At 39.1% G+C, this 23,993-nt stretch overlaps 1 protein-coding gene across 3 annotated transcripts in view; it reads left to right on the top strand.

Moving 5' to 3' along the window:
• Positions 1-23,993, top strand: part of grm8.L (glutamate receptor, metabotropic 8 L homeolog) — a 435,368-nt gene that overhangs the window by 160,132 nt on the left and 251,243 nt on the right. For all 3 annotated transcript variants that reach the window (XM_041586418.1, XM_018252589.2, XM_018252590.2), the window contains one exon: positions 18,757-18,973. In XM_041586418.1, coding sequence (XP_041442352.1) covers positions 18,757-18,973 — 217 coding nt within the window. The remainder of the gene's footprint in view (positions 1-18,756; positions 18,974-23,993) is intronic.

Below are 23,993 nucleotides of genomic sequence, written 5' to 3'. Positions count from 1 at the left end.
CAGTGGTACAGGCTGATACATTAGATAGCTTTAAGAAGGGGTTGGATAGCTTTTTAGCAAGTGAGGGAATACAGGGTTATGGAAGATAGCTCATAGTACAAGTTGATCCAGGGACTAGTCCAATTGCCATTTTGGAGTCAGGAAGGATTATTTCCTCTGAGAAAAATTGGAGAGGCTTCAAATGGGGTTTTTTGCTTTCCCCTGAATCAACTAGCAGTTGGGCAGGTTAACATAGTTGAAAAGTTGAACTTGATGGATGTCTTTTTTCAACCTAACTTACTATGTTACTATGACATAACCAACTTTTGGGCCCCCTTTTTCTAATACTCCAATTTAAAAAAGGCAACTAAGTATGTGATTTCAAAGGTGAAATACACCCCCATTTTTGAATATTGACTTATTTAATTATATTGCTGAATAAGTATTGACAGTATACATTTCAGTATATAGTAATTAAACATTTTCAGTGCCTTTAAAGTTATTTGTAAATGTAATTGCAACTGAAATCGCTATTTGTAGCAGAACTCAGCTCTCCTCCTGCCAATACTCCAATCCATGTACCTGGACTTGCTGTGTTTTTTTTGAAGACGTTTCTCCAGTAACCCGACTGGCTTTCACAATTGAGAAATGAATTACTTAAAATATTTTTTTTAAAAATATTGAAATATTAGATTTTGACCAAAAGTTGTTCATTCTCACAATGCAGAATTAGTGTACATTCTCTACAATACTTATTCATTACTACTAAACATTTTGTAGTCATATCATGTTGCCATAGAGGTTACCTGTCCTGACCACTTGCTAGAGTGTATGTTACATGGAGATAACTTAGTAAAGCCTAAATAACTTAGATGAGGTTTGGGTCAACCTCCATTCCATTTGAATTTAAGTTTTAGAAATCACATTTTAACAGTAATAATTGTCAGTTAAATGTGACTGCAGTACGGTTAAATATTTGTGCAGGTCCAACATAGAATAATTGTGTGTTGGTGGCAGGTGATTACATGATATATTGTATTCATGTTTTTCAACAAGACACTGAATTAAATATTTGTAAAACAAGCAAGATGAGCTTTATCTAAATACGAAAAATGACAGCATGCCTATTTTATTCAGTGAGTCAAAATTTAGTCTCCAGCTGTTTTTCCATTAGCCATCATCAGTCTAATACTTAGAAATAATAAGTTGATATTACACATTCACGCTACAATTTCTTATTTCACTTTGACAAGCATAACCTTTATACTATATTGCCTGGCAGGATACTACAAATCTTATTGATATGCACAATTGAGTTTGGAATGCAATCTGACTGATGAAACACAGTTAGCCATGTAGCAATTATACAAGAAAAGTGTCATCTAAAAATGTAACAATATTACTTTACTTTATTGACTTAGTTAACTTTTCAATACATAAAGCATTTGCTTTCAGTTAAACTATAAAACTATAATGTTCCCCAAGACTCCTAGGGAAGCAGCTGATGATTCACAAGGCACTAGACGTATAACAATGCCAAGGTTGGACAATTGTTTTTTTCACTGAATTTCTCCCTGTATGTAATATTCATTAAATTAATTGTTAAAACGAATACCTGTTCTCTTTTTGAGGTTCAAGCTCCTCGCCTTCTATAATACATTTCCAGCAGCACAGATTATTAGTATATACAAGTATGTATGTCCCTCCTTGTTGCTTTGATCTGTCTGTTATTATTATGTGCCTTAAAAATAAACAGTATGAAAAATACAAAAAGACAAGTGGTCCTGGAGGCAGAAGACTTAAAGGGGAAGGAAACCTCCTCGGCGCTAACCCCCCACCCCCCCTCCCGTGTATTGCCCCCCCTCCCTCCTCCCCCCTGGCCTACCCCTCCCGCTGGGCAAATGCCCCTAACTTGTTACTTACATTTCTGCGCAGGTCCAGTCCAGGGAGTTCACAGACGACATCTTCTTCCGCGCGATCTTCTTCCTGCTTTGAATGGCGCATGCGCAGTAGGATCATTTCGCCGGTACGATCTACTGCGCATGCGCGTGACTTTTGGCGCATGCGCAGTAGATCCGTACCGGCGAAATGCTCCTACTGCGCATGCACAAAACGCCGGTCAAAGGAGGAAGAAGATCGCGTGGAAGAAGATGTCGCCTGTGAACTCCCTGGACTGGACCTGCGCAGAAGGGTAAGTAACAAGTTAGGGGCATTTGCCCAGCGGGAGGGGTAGGCCAGGGGGGAGGAGGGAGGGGGGGCAATACACGGGAGGGGGGGAGGGGGGTTAGCGCCAACGAGGTTTCCTTCCCCTTTAAGGAACTACACAAGTTATGGGCTCCTGAATAAGTCACGTTTTGGTTCAGAAATTTATTGAGAAAGCATTAAATATTGTAAAATGTTTAATTTCATATATTAACATACTGTATGAAAAATACATTCGTTGTATTTGATAATATGTGCTCCAACTATGATCTTTGATCTTGATCTTTCAGTGGCAGATTTATTAAGGTTCAAATTGGAATTTCGAATTCAAAATTTCAAGTTGGATTTTTGGTTAAAACTCAAAAAGTCGAATTGGGAATAATCTAAACTCAAATCTAAACAAAAGATTTCTCATATCTGGACCCTGGGAACAATTGGAATTCGACTATTCGCCACCTAAACCTGCCAAGTTCATGTAGAAGTCAATGGCAGATGCCCAGTGACCCATTTGAAGATGTTAATAGCCTTCCTGACATTCTAGTTGTTTTCAGAGAAAAAAATGGATTCTAGTTTAGTTTCGATTTTTTTTTTCCAAAATAAAATACTATTCAAATTTTGAGGTCATTCGAGTTCATTTGAATTAAAAATTTGCTAATATTCGACCTTTGATAAATCTTCCCCTTAATGTATATATTTTTTTAAATACATTCATGTTTTCCATTATTTTTAAGCAATTGGGAAGGCATACAGAAAAAAGAAGGGGAGCTTATCAGAGGGTAGGGAAAGGAGATGGTTACAAAGGTTCCAAAAAATAACTCTGTAATACACAATTATTTGTTTAGAGAGCATATAGCAAGTTATTACTATTATCATACAAAACTGACTTAACAAATCAGATATCCTCACCATGATACCACAACAAGATAATTTTCCAAGGGTATGCTAATACATTAGTCAACTGAATTCATAAACAGTTATAATTTTCATGAGTGCTAACAAGGATGCATTTGGATTTAATGGATTATTTTCCACATGTGAACAGCTCATTCCATCATGGAATATAATTGCCCTAATCCTTTCTCCACACATGCAATTTGCATCAGGGTGGAAGGATTTATGTAGGTGATAGTGTTAACTGCTGCTGCTGACCAACTCTAAGCACTATCACTCCACAGAGCAGAATGTAATTTGGCTGCTTAAAGAACTCATTCTGACAAATTGACACAGGTATTTGGTGTAATAAATGTATTATACTGCTAAAAACTCTTCTAAGTTTTTATAAAGTCCACACTAAATCAAATAGAATGCCAAAAAAATAATTTCAGCAGTTTGAAGAATACTACCTACTTGAAGTTTTGATACTATAGAATGTTAATGTTTTAAAATAGAGTATTATCTTCTCATAGTGTTGCAGCTTGCAAGTTAAAGTTTGTTATATTTCATGTGTAAATAGTACATGGGTGCCTAGATATGAATTATTTGCTCTTGGCTTTAGTGAATACAGACATTAAACAAATAGAATAATCAATAGTTGAGAATCTAGCAACATATTTCAAGCAGCCTCTATAATGTTCCCCAAGACTCCTAGGGAAGCAGCTGATGATTCACAAGGCACTAGACGTATAACAATGCCAAGGCTCTGTTGCCATAACTAAGTATAAATAATTCATATCTTAGGCACCTTTATCTCGGTTTGTAGAACTACACATATTATATAGATGGAAGTAGCCAGACCCACGTTAAGCTACAATCGTTTAATATGAATGACTTTTGGCATGCAAATACAAATTCTCTGGCTGATTTTTTCCAGGAAAACCCATTTGACTTAAAACAGTAACAGTGCAGAAAAATGTACAATTTAAATGCACGTTAGGCTGACTAGCTGTAAAGTTCTGCATAGAACTTGGCATGTCACACTGACTGCATTTCAACTGTACAATTTCTAAATCTACTCTCCTTTTACTTAGTAGATTTTGGAAAATCGTTGCATAATGGTTTGCTGAACCTCTGCATTTACCTCTGCATGTACGGTATTTATTACATAGGTTTGAAACATGAAAGGGAAAGTGTATATATTCTCTGAACAATTTTTCTGATAAATTGGATTTTTATGTCTCTATATATTGCATTCTGCTATTTGTCACCTGGCTTCAGGCCCTGCTACTACTCTCTGTTTTCAAACATGTAACACAGATCATGGATGTTGGAACAAGTATGGGACCTTTTATCCAGAATTAATGGGACCTGAGCTTTTCCACATATGGGGTATTTCCATGTCTATGAAAAATAATTTAAATATTTAGGGGGTTATTTATCAAAGGTTGAGTTGTTTTTTCCATGAAAAATGTTAGTTTTTGGGGGTATTTTCAGTCAATACTTGAATTTGAGTTTTAAAAAATAAACTAGAATTTTCAAACATTTAGGGGCCAATTCATTAACTTCGAGTGAAGGATTCGAAGTAAAAAAACCTCGAATTTCAAAGTGTTTTTTTGGCTACTTCGACCTTCGACTACAACTTTGACTTTGAATCGAATGATTCGAACTAAAAATCGTTCCGCTATTCGACCATTCGATGGTCGAAGTACTGTCTCTTTAAGAAAAAACTTTGACCCCCTAGTTCGCCACCTAAAAGCTACCGAACCCAATGATAGCCTATGGGGAAGGTCCCCATAGGCTTGGCTAAGTTTTTTTTTTGGTCGAAGGATAATCCTTCGATCGTTGGATTGAAATCCTTCGAATCGTTCGATTCGAAGGATTTAATCGTTCGTTCGAATGATTATTCCTTCGATCGTACGATCGCAGTATTTGCTCAAAATCCTTCGACTTCGATATTCGAAGTCGAAGGATTTTCATTCCCAGTCGAATATCGAGGGTTAATTAACCTTCGATATTCGACCCTTGATGAATTTGCCCCTTATTATACCCCGAACCTCAAATAGATCTAAACCTGAAAATATCCTGTCTAGTTCATGTAGAAGTCAATGGCAGAGGTCCCTTGAACAATTTGAAGATGTTATTAGCCTTTACGATGTTCGAGATTTTTTGGTGGGTTTCACTCGAAAACTCGATTAATTTGAGTTTTCCCCTTGGAAACTTGATTAATTTGAGTATTCAAATTTTTTTACCCTGACTACACTGATTCAAGTTTTTTACATTCAAGTTTTTTCTCAAATTAGAAACCATTCGAGTTGTGAGTTCATTCGAGCTTTAAAAAAAGCACACAAAGCTCTAAAATTTGACTTTTGATAAATAACTCCTTAAAAACCCAATAGGGTTGTGGTAATTTTATCAATTTATATATTAAGGGGCAGATTTACTAAGGGTCGAAGTGAATTCGAGGGAATTTTCGAAGTAAAAAAATTCGAAGCAATTTTTTGGATACTTCGACCATCGAATAGGATACTACGACTTTGAATTTACTTCGACTTCGATTTGAAGTAAAAATCGTTCGAATATTTGACCATTCGATTATCGAAGTACTGTCTCTTTAAAAAAACTTTGACTTCAATTCTTCGCCAAATTAAACCTGCTGAAGTGCTATGTTAGCCTATGGGGACCTCTACAACGTTTTTTCTAACTCTTTACACGTTGAATAAAAATCTTTCGATCGTATGCTAAAATAGTTCGAATCGTTCGATCCAAACGATTAAATCGTTCGATTCAAACGATTAAATCATTCGAACGATTTTTAGTCGATCGCAGGGTTGCCAAATTTGCTGAAAAAGCTTATATTCAAATTCGAAGTATTTTAATCCGATGGCCGAATTTTGACGTTTTTTGTACTTCGAAATTCGGCCCCTAATTGTTAAGTTTGTCCTACAACATCATCTGCAATCAAATCATTCTTTGTGTCAATGGGGAAAATAATATGAAACAGAATATTTCTCTGTTTCAGCTATTGTATTGGATATGTAGGCATTATTACATTATTGCTGATATTTTACTAAACCAATCACAGCAGTTATTGCAGGATGATATTTTAACATGCAATATTCACTCATAAATCTTTAGCACTGGCAAACTATTACGAAAGCAGAGAAGTCAGAGCCCTTTTACTTTATAAAAAATGAATGAATTAAATAGATTACTATAATTGCAAATTGAAGCCTGAATAGAAATAATTTATACTTTTCCTGATGCTGACATTCAGAAAAATAGATATTTTACATGTTTCCTAATTCCACTGCTTGAACGCTGTGTTCAACATTTTGCAATCAATTCCAAGTGGACAGGAGCTCTTAAACTTTTTCATTTCATATCGATTTAAAATGACCTGGGCACAAATTAAATCTTTAGGCCTTTTTGTCATCTTGCTTGTATAATAAATCTAACTGAAATGTTTTATGAAAGTTTCATTAAGATTTCAAATCCTGCCAGTATAATTTCTAAGGTAGTTGGGAAAAAAAAATCTTGATAGAATAGAGATATTATTTTTATGGGTTAAAAATTTTCAAAAATGTAACATTTTAATATTCATCAGCAATGTTCCATTTGCAACTGACATGCAATACAATAGTAATGTCACTCCCTTTTTTTTGCAAATCCACAAACACTAGAGAACCAACTGGAAGCGTTTGTCTGCAACAGTTAAGTGTAATTTAATGTAAGCAGGGCTCTTTAATCTTCTCATTTTATCTTGAAAATCTTTTTCCTGAAATATGCTAGTTCTCAGGAATAAAAAACACAGTTGCAGAGATTTTTTTTGGTAAACGACTTTCCATCTCCTTTAAAACTATCTTATTAATAATATAGAGAAAGTAAGTTCTATCAGACAGGGGTCTCAAGCTTTGTAACTGTATTTACTTTGTTTACCACAATATTTGTTTCTCTGTCTATACTATTTATTTACTATAAAAATGTACAGTGCAGCTTATACAATATTGCAAATAAAGATATACATGCATACCCACATAAGGTAGCAGCTAGCAGTCACACACAGACAAGAATAATTTGGGGAGCTGATCAACTATGATGATTTTTTTTTATAGAGATAGAAATGATGCTGTATTCCATTTGGTTCATAGAGATCCAGATTCATTTCTATGGTGATCTCTTTAGTTACATAGGTGGAAGAGTTCACAGAGAACTATTTATAATATATGAATGAAAACCTAGAAGGCCTCTAGGTTGGATGTGGGCCTTCAACTGATTTTATAACCCCAAGGGGCAGATTTGTGATTACTTGAGTGTCCAGGTTCAGGCAAAACAAACAGCAGAAACACTGAGTGAGTGAGTCAGTGAGTCCCTGAAGCAAGCTAAAACAATTAATTGCACAAAAGCATGTCCAGGAACTCAATTGCAGTTTCTGCAATCTTTTAGCCAGAGCCCACACACTCGATGTTTCAAAAATCTGCCTCCTAATGTTTCCATGAATTACTGAGGCTTTGTATGCTATCATTATGTTACTGTATTATAATCCAGACCCTAAATTATAAAATATTGCATAGTACAGGTATGGGACCTGTTATCCAGAATGCTCAGGTTTTTCCAGATAATGGATCTTTCCGTAATCTGGATCTTCATACCTTACATCTACTAGAAACTCATGTAAACATGAAATAAAACCAATAGGCTGGTTTTGCTTCCAATAAGGATTAATTATAATTTGGATCAAGTACAAGGTAATGTTTTATTATTACAGAGAAAAAGGAAATTTGTATTATTTGAATAAAATGGAGTCTATGGGAGATGACCTTTCAGTAATTTGGAGGTTTCTGTATATGTAAAAAGTGAAAAACCAATGGTGCTTTCATTTTCAATGATATTTACAGATAACATTGTAATTACATTGAATTCAAGAGCTTAGCGGTCAACCACATATTTATGCTATATTTTAGATACAACAAAATACCTCTTCAGGCTCAGTTCTAAGGATCTTGACAATCGAAAAGCTGGGCTACATCCCCACTGAGCTGTTGCAAATTGATTTATTTGCCACAGCCCAAGGGAAGATTATTCAGGCTACAACTGTATAAGAATGAAAAATAGTAATAAGAAAGTGTAGATCTAGATTGTTTCATTGTTCTCTCTTGTGACTTATAGAAAGATATATTATGACACTCAAAAGCAGGCCTATCATTGAAACTGTACAAATTCTGTAAAACTTTATATTATACCATAACAGGTTTTGTTATATAGAAACCGTTGTCATGCATTGCATTTTTATCCTTACAAAACTTTTAAGAAACTGTTCTGTAAATTCTCTAAAATAGGATTTATAAAAATGGAATATTATCTCTGTGTCTTTGAACTATATTTCTGAATTAGATTTTTATACTTTTTCAGAAATCCCCTTTTACCATCACTCAATTGTTTTTATTATCAAGAATAGATCTGACTCTTGTAGAGAAAGCAAGGGCGGATTTGTTTCTAAATACCAACAAGTGTGTCTGTGTGCTCAAGTGGAAAGGACTGGGACAATTACTGTAATGTTTTAGAGTATAAAGCATTAACGAATATTTGACTTTTCTTTTCTTTTTCTTGTGTCTTTTATTTTTAGTGTCAGGCTCTCTAGGGCACACACAGAAGATACTCTTCACCTCCATGCTACTGTTATTCTGAGATAAAACTATACTTTTTGTTTAAATATTTAGTATATGCTTTTTGCCATTATGGTGGTTATAAAGAAACATTTTATAATGTTTAGGTGTATAGGGTTTTGCATGGCCCCGACCACACCAAAAGGGAAAAAGTGGTGGTAGCCTTTGAATGGGATATATTGTTTATGCACGATTTGCTGGTTAATTGTTAAAAAGCAAATATCTGATTACTGTGGGTTACATCTGCTGCAATGTTATTTATTGCAACCCATCACTGTTGTATTGCTTCAGTGCTACCAAACCATTTTGTGAATGTGGTACAAAAAGTAAAAAAAATGGCATTAAAACCAGCTATATAAGTGGAAGCGATATCATGTCAACTGAGTGATGTCTTGGGCCAGCAAAGCGGCTATTTTGCAAATGATAAGTACATGACTACAGAGACTGCTGGCATATCAGATGGCAGCATATATTGATTTGTCATATTTGTCAGTACATTCCATGAGAGTGCAGGTAACCATTTCAGTATCACTCAAAATTTTCTTCTGCTGCCAGAAAATAACATGGACTAAACTTGCCACACACTGTGATTTGTTTAGTCTAAACATGAATTTTTGGAAATAATTGTATTTAATTGTCAAAGAATGGGTAATAATGCATGTTTGTGTGCTTTATTACATTATAATATAAAAAAGCAATATTTAGACATTTCCCTACATAAAACAACACAAATTTAAAATTTGACAAATTTGCAAAATGACAATTCTTTAGTCTCTGAAAAAAGTTTTAGGGCAATAGCGTTTTAAAAATTTGAACAATACTTCCGTTTTATAATCATGGAATTATGTTCATTCATGTAAAAATATAAATACCTATTTCTTATCATGAGGATTTTATGTACTGCAATAATATTCATATAAGTGAAATGTAAATACTCAAAGTACTTTATCATATAAATATTTCTATTTCAGCAGGGGTTTATATACCTGTTATATACAATCTGCCATTTTTTAGGCTGTCAAATCAGAATCATTCGCTATGTTTTATAATAGGTTAAACTTAAAAAAAAAGCATTGTGCATCTACAAAGAGCAGACTACAATGCGTTGAAGCAAACACGTCTAAATGTAGATGTCACTAGCTATATTACAAAATAAAAACATCTGTGTCTTCAAGGTAGAGTGACTGGCCAGGATACATTCCTTTTTTGGCAGATGGCAATTTGCAGATGTCAGTGTTGGCCAGAAAAGTCGCTGCAGCTGTCACCCTGTGAGTGTTCAGAATCTATGCCCTAAGGATCCCTTTGTGATGCCATTTTAAAGTTTAACAGATTATTCTTTACCCTTAACACATTAATAAAATTGTGATTATTAAATGAAATCATGCTATATGTTTTAGGAGTTTTTTCCTCTGAAGATCATATTAAAAGCAAATGTATGCTTTGCATGTTATGCATGAATCTATTAGCAGAGAACACTATCAGGGAAGTAGAGGATTTAAATATTATGCTCCTGTGTGTTAAATTTGCTTGCAAATCTTGAATTAGTGGGATTCTTGAAAATCTGATTTGCGTCAGCTCACGCGTTGACTTGAATTTATTTGAATAGCATTATTCTGTTGAGTATGCATGAAAAAGTACAGCTTTATATGACCTCAGTGCAGCTAACAATAGCCCTGAGGTCTCTCCTACAGCTAGTACTATACTATTAATAGCATTGTTTAGGATAATGCAGCTAATGACATAGTTCATTAAATGAACTGTATAATTGTTATAAAACATGCCCTCCGGAGGCCAAAAATGCAAGAATGTTGGTCTTGCTTTTCCAAACAAGACTTTCTTTTAATATAGCACCCCCTCAGAATACTTGTTTTACTGAAAATCTAGCTAGCTCGTTTAAATTTATTGAAGCAAGGGTTGCACATAGTGACAGTAAGTTTGAAAAAGGACACATCTCGATCAAAACTTTTGGCCTAATGAAACTTGCTTAACTGCTGAAATTCTACAAAAGCACAATTTGTTTGAAAAGTACCTTAATTGTAATCAGTCATTGGTTTAAATTGTCTTCAGTAATGTCCATAAAGATCATTTGCACCATAAGGGGTCATTCTGAAAGACCAGGGTGCAAGTGCATGCCCCTTAGAAATCACTCTCAGAGCACTTGCAGCCAGGGGCATGCTGTTCTTTACAGGACCTGTCCTTACTACAGGTATGGGGTTGGTTATCCAAAAAGCTTTGTTGGCCATCTCCCCTAGACGCCATTGCATTCAATAATCCAAATTTTTAAAAATTATTTCCTTTTTCTCTGTAATAATAAAACTTTACCTTGTACTTGATCTAAACTAAGATATTGTAAATCCTAATTGGGGGCAAAACAAGCCTGTAGGGTTATCCAGAATGTATTAATTTATTAACAAATAATCCAAATTTTTAAAAATTAGTTATCAGGAATACCCTAGGTCCCGAGCATTCTTGTTAATAGGTCTCATACCTGTACCTGCCTCAAAGCAGGTGGGGATGACTTGGCCCTGATGTGGCCTGCCCTTCCTTCTGATCAGTACCTTGCACAGGTATGGGGTAGCACGATGTGCCAATGCCCCACACTTGGGCAAAGTGCAATAAAATGGCAGATTGCACTTTGCACACCGTGTAAGGCATTGTGAATGCACCCTGTAGTTGATAATATAAACTAAAAATACTGATGGAAATATATTTATTTTACGGATTAATACTAAACAGCATATGATGCCTACTTACTGATTTGGGGGATGATAAGCTAATTATTAACACAATGGGTTATCCAGGTGTATAGCCAAACTGCAATATTAATAAATAAATTTAATTATTTTATCAGTTGGTGGAAGTGCACCAATGCAGTTCTGGGTTGGACAATGATCTGAAATCAGGCCATAGTACTGTAGTGATGATTGTGGCTAATTTGAGATTACAATAATTAACAAAGTATGTATTTGTCAGTAGTGAGCTGGGTATATTTAGTTATTTATTGTAGTTAGGCTAGTACCACATGCTACAACTATACATAATAAAAACAGAGAAGATGCTTCCCACTTATTCCTAAACTATTTAAAATAATATGGGGCCCACAAAATGTTATTTGATTTAAACAGAATTTCCCAAGTCACCCATGGCAGACAATTCACCAACATGGGTTAATCCCGCCTATCAGGTCACTGGACAGGAAAGAGTTAACGATCGGTATAAATACCTTGCTCCTCCCAGCAATCCTCGTCTTTTTTCCTGTCCAGGTCACGACAGGCTGCTACAGACTGCTACAGGCTGCTACAGATGGCTAAAAGGCTGCTAAGCTTACCATACCAGAGTGGGTCTCTCTCTCTCTCTCTCTCTCTCTCCCCTCTGATGCCTCCAAGTGCACCCTATACGGGTTGTGGTGAGAAGAACCCGTTGGGCAGGGTTGTGTGCTGGAGCTGCTGTAAGAATTCCCTCCTAAAGGTAGAGAGGAGGATGAAGCAGTCCAGAGGATCAGCCGTTTCAGATGGATTCGAGGCTGGGTAAAGTGTTTTGTTCCATGGAAGAGCACACGCGCCAATACTGACGCGGACGCGCGTCGAGTACGGACGCGGAAGCGCGTGTAAGACGCGCGCCTGAGTTGACGCGAACGGAGTGACGCGTGCCGGAAGTGACGCACGCGGAAGACGCGTGCTCAAAGAAGACGCGCGCCCGGAAATGGACGCGCGCGCCCGTAAGTGACGCGCGACCGGACTGACGCGCGGGAAAACGGCGTCAGGAAGTGACGCAATAAGAAGACGCTGGCAGTGTGTGCAAGGCTGGCGTTTGGCTGGGTGTGATAGTACACTTCGCCGGAAGTTGGAGAGCGTTGGTTCACTCGGCTACAGACTGTGAGTGCCTTTCCAGTGGAATCTTGCTTTTGTAATTGAATTTATGCTTATGGAATAATGTGTTACAGGTTACTATGGATCAGCCTGGCTCTGGAAAAGGATCTCAGCCCAAAGGTCCTAGGTAAGCTGGCTGTGGATATATGGATGTAATGAGAGAGAACGATAATTAGTGGCTGATGGTTGTCTTTTCCATTTTCAGCCTACATATGTCAACTGAATTGCAGAAAGGGGAGCCTACTCTCTCAAAGAAAGCGGCTTCAGCTACGGACCCAGTAGCGTCTGCAGACCCTCAGCCTTCAGGAGCCCCACAATTGGATGCTCTGGTCTCCATCATCAAGCAAGCTGTAGTACAAGGCATGCAAGAGGCTACTGCTTCTACCTCTGGGGTACAGAGGAAAGCTAAGAGGGTCAGAGATTTGCCATATGAGTCTCTATCGGATGTGTCAGATGAAGAATTGTATTCTCCAGGGGACGCACATTCAGAACTCTCAGAGGAGGGAGAAGTGTTTTCTGAGGAAGAGATTGCATTTGATCCTACAGCGATAGAGAATCTGGTAAAGGCAGTAAGGAAGACGCTATGTCTTTCGGAAGAGCTACCTAAGTCTAGTTCAGCAGATAAATTCTTCCCATCGGTCAGGAAAAGACAGGTGACTTTCCCGGTGCATGATTCAATTAAGGAAATCATCAGCTCTGAATGGAAGAGAACAGAGAAAAAGTTTGTTATCCAGGGGAAATTTGCAAAAAAGTATCCGGTGGAGGAGTCTTTCTCTAAATTGTGGGACAATCCGCCTAAAGTCGACGCTGCGGTGGTAAGGTTGGCAAGAAAGACGACGCTGCCAGTGGATGATGCAGCAGCTTTCCGTGATCCAATGGAGAAACGGATCGAAACCAACCTCAAGAAGACGTTTATAGCGGCAGGAGCAACTTGTAGACCGGCAGTAGCTATGACCTCCACATCAAGAGCTATGAAGGTGTGGTTGAATAACCTGGAAGATGCTATTTCTTCTAATGTCAAAAGGTCTGGGTTACGTGAAATGTTGTCTGAATTGAAACTAGCGGTGGATTTCATGACAGATACCTCTCTAGATCTGGTACATCTAGCTTCAAGAACTATGGCACTTTCGGTGTCCTCAAGAAGGGCTTTGTGGTTGAAGCCATGGCTGGCGGATTCAGCCTCTAAGGGGAATTTATGTCAGTTGCCGTTTGAGGGAGAGATGCTCTTCGGTGAGAAACTCGATTCCATCATTAAGAAAGCTTCCGGGGGCAAGAGTATATTTTTGCCGCAGGAGAAGAGATTCAGGCGTCAAGGGGGGAGGCCTAGTTCCCCCATTAACAGGTCCTTTCGGGGTTCAAGACAGCCTAGATATGGAAGGACTGCCGGAAGACAGACGAATTGGAAGCCCACAAGGGGGGAAAGTAGGCCTCCCAATAGGAGAAGTTCTACTTTCAGCTCAAGCCATACGGAGAAGAAGCAATGAGATCAGGCCGGCTCAGACCAGCAGAGTGGGGGCACGTCTAACATCCTTTTATGCGGTCTGGGCCTCAAAAATCAGAGACCAATGGGTCCTGAGGGTGATTCAGGAAGGATATCAGTTGGAGTTCCACAGGGTGCCGTCTCGCAATGTGTTCAAGATGTCTTCAGTCCCGCAGGTACCAGGTTCGGACCAAGTGTTACAGGAGTATGTAGATCAACTCCTGAACTCGGGGGCAGTGGAATGGGTTCCGAAGTCCCAACAGGGCTTAGGTTTCTATTCGAAGCTCTTTCTAGTCCGGAAGGCCTCGGGGGCATTCAGACCGGTACTGGATTTACGCCCTCTGAATCAGTTTGTCAACTGCAGGCGCTTCAAAATGGAATCACTGACGTCCATCCTACAAGCAGTTCCTCCACAATCATGGCTAATAAATCTGGACTTGAAGGACGCATATTTCCATGTACCAGTGCACAAGACACACCGGAAGTATCTTCGATTTGCTTTCAGAGGTCAACATGTCCAGTTTACCTGCCTTCCCTTTGGCCTCTCAACGTCCCCAAGAACGTTTACGAAAGTCCTGGTCACGGTCGTGGCTTTTCTAAGAGTAGAAGGTGTGCCTATATTTCATTACCTGGACGACATTCTGTTGGTGGCTTCATCAAGGGAGGAAGCTCTGAAATTCAGGGACAGAACAATCCTGGTACTCCAACAGTTCGGTTGGGTAATAAACTGGGAGAAGAGCAGCTTACTTCCGTCACAAAGGATGGTCTTCTTGGGTGCACACCTGGATACGCAGGAAGGAATAGTTTCACTTCCTCAAGAAAAGATACAGCATATATTGAGACAAATAAGACAGTTCAAAGAACAACAAAGAGTCTCAGTAAGATCATGCATGTCGGTCCTAGGTCTCATGGCATCTACGATCCAGATGGTGAAGTGGGCCAGGTGGCACATGAGGCCTCTCCAACAATTCTTCCTGAGGGAGAATGCTTCAAGACAGTTGAAACTAAATTCACGAATTGTAGTTTCAGAGGACGCCAAAGACAGTTTAAGTTGGTGGCTGGTTGTAGGAAATTTGACTCAGGGGATGGTCCTCGCAAACCCCCCGTATGTGGTGATCACGACAGACGCTTCAGAGAGAGGCTGGGGTGCAGTACTGGAAGGCCGCAGTGTTCAAGGTCATTGGAACCTACAGGGTGTCTCCTCAAACATTCTGGAACTACGGGCCGTGAAAGAGGCATTGCTGGCCTTTTCAGAAAAGATTCTACATGCCTGGGTAAAGATTCAGTCAGACAATGTTACAACTGTGTCTTATGTGCAGAAGCAAGGTGGCACCAGAAGCGCCCGACTGCTAAAAGAACTGGCCCCAATAATGACGTGGGCAGAGGAAAATCTAGAAGGGCTGACAGCCTTACATATTCCAGGCAGTCAGAATACGGGGGCAGACTTTCTCAGTCGCAACACCTTGCAACCAGGAGAATGGAGTTTATGTCTGCTAACCTTTCAAGGCGTAGTACAGAGGTTCGGAAGGCCAGAAATCGATCTTATGGCCACGGACAAAAACCACAAGTGCAGCAGGTTCTTCTCCAGGGCACCATGTCCTCTGGCAGAAGCAGTGGATGCACTCCTCCAGGATTGGAGCAGGATATTTGGTTATGTTTTTCCGCCCTTTCCAATGATTTGGAGGGTGTTGAAAAAGGTGGATGTCGAAAAAGCCTTGGTCATAGCCATAATTCCGTATTGGCCGAGACGCCCTTGGTTTCCGCTCCTGCAGAGTTTGGCAGTGGAGCCACCTCTGAGACTGCCTCTTGAGCCGGATTTGTTATCCCAGGGCCCAGTGGTCTACGAGGGAGTGGATTCCCTGTCACTGACGGCATGGAAATTGAAAGGCAGAGGCTAGCAGAATATGGTTTCCAGGAAGATCTGGTGAATTTTTTATTGAAGGCTCGGAGGGCTTCTACCTCGGCTCAATATTACAGGGTCTGGAAGTGTTTCGCAGAATTTGCAGTACAACACAAGTTTGACCCAAAAGATCCTACTGTCCAACAGGTGATTCAGTTCCTGTTTGTGGGTTTCCAGAGAAAACTTAGCACAAGCACCCTGCGAGGTCAAGTCTCCGCATTATCTGCATTGTGTGGTCATTCCTGGGCGGAGGAGCCTCTGGTTAACCGGTTCTTCAACGCAATGAGAAGGGTGTGTCCTTTCAAGAAATCCAGAGTTCCACCTTGGGACCTTACGATTGTCTTACGAGCCTTAATGTCTTCACCTTTTGAGCCTTTGCGGAAAGCCTCGGACTGGCATGCGACGTTGAAAGTCCTGTTTCTGGTCGCTATTACCTCAGCTTGCAGGGTTGGTGAGATTTCTGCTTTGTCAGCAAAAGAGCCAGACACAGTTGTCTATCCGGACAAAGTGATTATGAGACCATCTTTTGAGTTTCTTCCAAAAGTAATCTCCCAATTTCATGCCGATTTGGAAATTACACTACCTTCTTTCTGCCCGTCTCCAAAGTCTAACAAGGAGCGAGAATGGCATACTTTGGACTTGGTGAGGGCCGTTTCGCATTATCTGACGCGAACGAAGGATTGGCGAAAATCTGATAAGTTATTCCTGATTCCGAGGGGCCCTAGAAAGGGTATGGCAACAGCTAAATCTACGATTGGCCGCTGGATTGTCTCCTGCATTGCTCTAGCTTATCGGTTGACAGGCAATGAGATTCCTAAGGACCTGAGGGCTCACTCTACAAGAGCCATGGCTACTTCCTGGGCGGCGGAAGCCAAGGCCCCGCCAGACCTCATCTGCAAGGCTGCGAGGTGGACATCTTCTTGTACCTTCATTCGTCATTACAGACTGAATGTGATGTTGTCTCAAGATGCAAAGTTTGGAAGAAAGATTTTGCAATCTGTTGTTCATGCTAAATAAAGTTTTTTGGTTGATCGATAATGGTCCCTCCCTTCTTTAAGCTTGGGGAAATCCCATGTTGGTGAATTGTCTGCCATGGGTGACTTGGGAAATATAGAAATTTTTTCATACTCACCGTAATTTCTATTTCCAAGTCACTTCCATGGCAGCATTCACCAACTTCCCTCCCTTCTTCTGGAGCTTGTTACTAGACGAGGATTGCTGGGAGGAGCAAGGTATTTATACCGATCGTTAACTCTTTCCTGTCCAGTGACCTGATAGGCGGGATTAACCCATGTTGGTGAATGCTGCCATGGAAGTGACTTGGAAATAGAAATTACGGTGAGTATGAAAAATTTCTATATTCCTCTTTGAAACCAATATACAGTAAATACAATTTATTGTAACATTAATTAAGCAAGGCTTATTAGTCTTATATCTTTATTATGATTCTGTCTTTCTTCACCAGATATTGCATACCCCTATTCTGCTGTGCCACAACTCAATTTTGGAGCACCTTAATTTATCCCCATCAACTCAGTTCCCTATCATGTTCCCTATCATTTGTGCAACAATTATATGCAGTAAGCTTGGTAAATGTCTTCATACTTTATTTTGCTGGGATTTTTAGGGATCCATTCATGTATATGAAGCAAATGTAGATGTTGCTGTATTTATATTCTTTGTTTCTAATAATAATAATATTAAGCAGAAATTGTAAACTGTAATCTCTGGGAAATTGTAAACTGTAATCTCTGGATACATTTTGTGTGCACCTCGTATGCATACTGTATATGGAAGAGGTCACTAAATTAACTTTGGATACTTTCTACTTGATATAAATAGCTGAGAAATGTTGTCATTTCACTGAATCACACTTGGGGGCACATTTACTAAGGGTCGAATTTCGAAGTGGTAAAACTATAATTATAAAAATTCGATAGTCTAAGTTTTTTTTTAAATTAAATTTAGCAGTTTTCGATGGAATTCAAATACTTTGATCGAATGTAGAAATCGTTCGAATCGAAAGATTCGAACGATTTTATCGATCGAACGATTTTCAAAAAAAAAATAAACTTTGACTTCTAGAAACGTACCCAAATACTGGCTATGGGTTCTAGGAGGTCCCCATAGGCTAACATAGCAATTCGGCAGGTTTAAGGTGGCGAAGTGTCGAAGTTGAAGTTCTTTAAAGAGACAGTACTTCGATTTTCGAATGGTCTATATTCAAAGTTTTTTCAATTCAAATAGAATTTTGGCCTATTCGATGGTCGAAGTACCCAAAAATGACTTTGTAATTCGAAGTTTTTGAATCCGAAAATTCACTTTGAATTAACTCCAACCCTAAGTAAATGTGCCCCTTAATGATACTTTTTTAATTAGTGACAGCATTTGGAGATAATTTGGATGCTTAGAACATAGTCATAAACAATTTGAATCAACTTGAAATAATGTCATACTCTGTATCAGATTTATTTTAGTACATGCTGCCTAAAATATATTTTTGTTTCTGGTGGGACTTTAGATGCAGACTTTATTGGTATGTGTCACAGTTCACAACAGAACCCGTGAGACAATGTGCAAATAGCTAGAAGCTTCATTATTTGGTCTCTATCGGCTAGAACATTGACAAGTCCAATCATTTATTAAAGTATCTAGAAATGAAGGCAACATTCAGTTCCAGGATGTCTCTCAAAGCAAGAGATTGACAAGTGATGTTTGAAAGTGATCCTACCAAAAGCTCTACCTAATATATAATGCATTTTCATTTCACCTGTTTTCAATTTATAGATACCTCAGATCAGCTATGCATCTACTGCTCCAGAACTGAGTGATAACAGCCGCTATGATTTTTTTTCACGTGTGGTTCCGCCTGACTCCTATCAAGCCCAGGCAATGGTGGATATTGTGACAGCCCTAGGATGGAACTATGTATCCACTTTAGCTTCAGAAGGAAATTATGGGGAGAGTGGTGTAGAAGCATTCACACAACTATCCAGGGAAATTGGTAAGATTGCATTAAACAGCTTTTTATACTTAATTCTGACAGGTTACTAATGTCTATGGTTTTGTAAAACACAGCCTGGGTCCCTGCGGAACAATGAATGTTACTGTAGATATATTTTTGACACTGTTCTTTGTAGCTTAAGTGTATAAGAAGTGATCTTTCTGTTCATGTATATATCAAGATATTATACTGAAAAGTTTTTTTTGTGACAAATATTCTTGACAATTATTTGGTACAGCCAAAAAGAATGTATATATGAGCATGGGAGAGCCATATCCTAATGTTTGCAAATGAGTGCTTAATTTTAGATTGTTGTAGCAGATAATTATACCTATACAAAAAAAAAAAAAATACACACACACACACACACACACACACACACACACACACACACACACACACACACACACACACACACACACACACACACACACACACACACACACACACACACACACACACACACACACACACACACACACACACACACACACACACACACACACACACACACACACACACACACACACACACACACACACACGTATCTGCAGATATAGCCACCTTCAGGTATTGAAAAATACATTTGTTATGATGTGCATTATATACATGTGTCTGCATGTCAATCCGCATGTCTTATTAAATTGCATTAAGTGCTTAGGGGCAGTGTAATGAACAGCCCATGAGTAAGTTATTGTACTGATGCAAGTACATGAGCTGATGATTTGCAATAGCTGTTACGATCATGTTCTCTGTTTTACTTTGTGTTGTTTTGTGACAGGCCTCTCATAGGTATTTTAGTTTCACAATTACATGAGCTGATGTTCTACAAAAGCTGTTATGAAAATGTCCTCTTTTTTGTTTTGTGTTGTGACAGACCTTGGCAATACATTCTCATAGGTCTAATACTGCAGCATTAATATTGGCTCTACTTGTGTTTGGCACAGTATTCAAGAAGTCTCACAGCTAATGATGATGATTATCACTTTTAGATAAATGGCAACTGTATTAGTGAACTGTTCATGGGAAATGGGTTGGGGTGGGACTGAAATTGGTAAAAAGTTATTGAGCTAACAGTGAAGATGAACTACCCCTATAAGTAAAATAGATTTAGATTGCACTCCCCATCAGTGTGCTATTCTTTTTCAAGTAAAAGAGTGGAAAAAACTGATGATGCGCAGTTATCAACCTGCAGAACACCTTTATTGTGTGAATCACAACATGCTTTGGGATACCTCCCTTTATCAGTAAGGCAGCAAGATAGAAATTTTTGGAATGAGATGGTGTGAAAAGAAGCTGGAGGAGATGGCCAGGCACATACAGTGAGACAAGTGAAGAAATGTAGTGAGGAGCAGAGGAGTGAAAGCATTTGAATATTAGCAGAAGGATTTTATATGCTATCCTTTGCTTAACAGGAAGCCATGCTAAGGATTTTAATTGGGATTGAACAGGTTCCCGCTTAGGTGAGAGCAAGAGGATCCTGTAGCAAAGTTCAAGATTGATTGGAGGGGAGAAGGTTGGGAGTCAGGAAAACCAGTTAGTAGGAGTTTGCAATAGTCCAAATGAGATAGGATAAGGGCATGGATTAGTGTTTTGGCTATTATGTGTGAAAGAGAGGGGCGTATTTTGGCTATATTGTGGGGGAAGACGTGGCAGGTTTTGGCAGTAGTATTAATATGATGATTAGAGAAAAGAACAGAGACTGGTTAAAGATGACTCCCCGGGCATGCTGAATTAACAGGGTTAATGGTCATGCCATCAATAGTAATAGTGAATGGAAGAGATGGACTAGATTTAGATGGGAAAACCATGAGCTCCATTTTAGCCATGTTGAGCTTGAGATGGCATTGGTTCATTCATAATGAGATAGCTAATAGACAGTTTGCGATCGTTTCTGAACTTCAGTGGTTAGTGAAGGGGTGTATAAATATATCTGCATGCCATTGGCATACAGGTGGTATTTAAGTCCAAATGAAAATATACAGTCTCCTAAAGAGAGAGTGTACAAGGAGAACAACAGAGGGCCAAGTACAGAACCCTGGGGCACCCCCACACTAAGCTGAACTGGGGGAGAGGATTTATTAGCAAAAGTAACAGAATGAGCTGTCAGAAAGGTAGGAAGAGAACCAGGATGCAGCTTGATCCTTAATACCAAGTGAATGAAGAATTTGCATTAGAACAGAGTTGTCAACAGAATCAAAAGCAGAAGATAAGTCCAAGAGAATGAGAATTGAGCAATGTCCTTTGGCATTAGCAGTCAGAGCACACTGTTTTAGTAGTGGTGATGGCATGGGATCAAGTGAGCAAGTTGCTGATGGGAAAGACAGGAGAGGGTTTGATACAGAAACAGACTCAGTTATAAGGTCAAAAGAGTTCAAGAGGGAAAGAAGAAGGGTGAGAGTATCTGAAGGGTGGGAAAATTGCTTGTGGATGGAATTGACTTTGCATTTAAAGTCAGCATTGTCCTGGTAGGTGTTCAAATGTTAGCGTCTCATTTGTAGAGGTATGAAGCGGTGACTTAAATATAGAAAACATATGTCATAGGTTGGATTTATTATTTTGAGTGTACCATTGTATAGGATAGGATAGCCTAGGATAGGGCAGTACCAAGGCAGGCCATAAGAAATTTATAGTGGAGGAGTCTGCTTTTTTTTTTTTTTTTACAGTATTTCTACCACATGCGCTCTGCCGTTTATGTACAGGACCACAGAAATCTGAGAGTCAATCCAGGGAGGGGGATTGTGGGTCCAACTGCATTGTAGCTTCAGAAGGGCATGGGTATTGATAGCAGCAGACAGAACAGATTTGTATTTACGAGTGAATCCGGATCAGAGGAAGCACAGAAGGAGGAGAGACTAGAACTGAGAGAATTATATAGAGCAGTTATATCAACAGCATGGGTGATATAAACCAGAATTTTAGGTTGAAGGCTAGCAGAGGGGGGAGTGTGCGAGATCGAAAAAGAGAGAGGATGATGATTTGAAAGAGGAAAAGGACTACTGTTAAATGCAGAAAGATTTAAGTTTTTAGTAAATACCAGATCAAGGAAGTGACCATTCTTATGGGTTGCTGTATTTTTCCACTGCTGGAGATAAAAGGTGGCGGTTAGATGGAGAAATAGTAATGGCCAGGACTGAGATGAGTCATTTATGTGACAATTGAAGTCACACAATATAATTGTAGGGCTGTCAGAACATAGGAAAAAAGAGAGCCAAGATTCAAAGCCAGAGAGTAATGTAGCAGAAGATTTAGCAGAAGGAGGTCTGTAAACAACTGCCACATGTGCAGCAAGAGGGTAGAACAGTTGAACTGCATGCACCTCAAAAGAATGGAACAAGAAGGAAGGAGGTGTAGAGATTAGTTTAAAGTGGCAACGAGGGGAGAGCAGAATGCCTACATGCTGCTTTCCCAAATTATGTCGTAAGATATAGGGAGATCAGGCTGGGTCACTCCTGGACACAGGACTAAAGCTGGCCATAGACGCAAAGATCCGATCGTACGAATCAACGTACGATCGGACTTTCCCATCTCCCGACCCTCCACTAACCATTCAGATCAAAGTCTTTACCATTCCGATCAAATAAGAACAGATCACCCAATGTTCTGCCCCTGACAGCAATCGTACGATACTTATGTCTGACAACACTAGTGACAGTCTCCCACTGAAAATCGTACGATCGGCAATACACGCAGAGATATTATCGGCAGGCAACAGAAACTTTCTAACCTGTCCGATCGACCAAACGACCGATCTCCGACGGACGAAAAATGTCGGGACTCTCCACACATGGTCCGAAAATCGTACGAATCCACGATTCGTACGATCGGATCTTTGCGTCTATGGCCAGCTTAAGGAATTAGAGTTGTTTGCAGCTAGTTAAATAAATTAAATCGCTTAGCCGTGTCATTGGACCAGAGCAGTGCAAGAGTGAAGATAGTTCCAAAGATATGATCACAGCACTACGTTTGTTTAAAGAGGTTTACGAGGGGGGTCATAAAATCAACAAATTGGATGAACAAGGGAACATAGACATGATATATTGGAAAGTAAAAGTAGAAGGAATAATATAGTGCAACAATTACTAATATTAAAGGCAAAAATGCAGTATTCAGGGCCACAGTACAGATGGATTTGGTATGAATAGAGCAACAATTACCAATAGTAAAGGCAACTATGCAGTATTCAGGGGCCATAGTGCAAAAAAGGGATAATAGTACAAAAAATTAGTGCTGGCCGCAAATTTGCGCAATTAGCAAAACGTCCGCAAAAATTCGCCGGCGTCAAAAAAAAAATCTTGCGTCAAAAAACGAGTCGCCGGCGCCGTTTCACTAATTTTTCGCCATTTTGCAAATTTCGCAAAGCGAAATGGCGCAAATTTGCCCATCACTACAAAAAATGGATGATCAACAACAATTTTTTGTATGGCAACAGTAAAATGTTATTTTTTTAAATATATAATAATAATTATATATTATATATAATAACAAGAGAGAAAAAATTAACAATAAAATGATAACAATGATAGCACCATGTCCCTTTTGGGTCATTTAGCCAACAAAAATCCAGATTCAATTCAGTGAGAAAAAGTTACCTCATGGTTTATTGCAGGAAAGGTCATGGATGAGATTAAATTCTAGGAGAAAAAACTCTTTCCAAATAGTTTTTTTTCCAGTATTTTCTTCAGCTTTTATTCTTTAGTAGTGTTTTCATGTAATAAACCTGTGATGACTCACCCTGGTGGCCTAGTGGGAGGAGGTCTGCAGGGACGCCTGCAGCCTTCTCGTGGGGATGCCCGCCACACTGCCGTTCCTCAGGGCCGCAATAGGGATACTGTTAGGGCGCGCGCGGTGCGCCGCTTCCATATTTGTTTGGGCATGCGCGCTGGCGTGTGGCGTCAGCGTGCAGTGGCACGAAATTTTAAATATTTAAAGCCACAAAGCAGTTTTTCACATTGCCCGTTATAGGATCTTGTTCCTGGTGCTTCTGTGCGTTTGAGCTTCTGTTTACTCTGTATTGATT

The sequence above is a fragment of the Xenopus laevis genome, chromosome 3L (assembly GCF_017654675.1).
Source record: "Xenopus laevis strain J_2021 chromosome 3L, Xenopus_laevis_v10.1, whole genome shotgun sequence".
NCBI classification, from domain to species: Eukaryota; Metazoa; Chordata; class Amphibia; order Anura; family Pipidae; genus Xenopus; species Xenopus laevis.
Note: the sequence above shows the minus strand (reverse complement) of the source record. Positions and strands in the feature narration are given on the sequence as shown.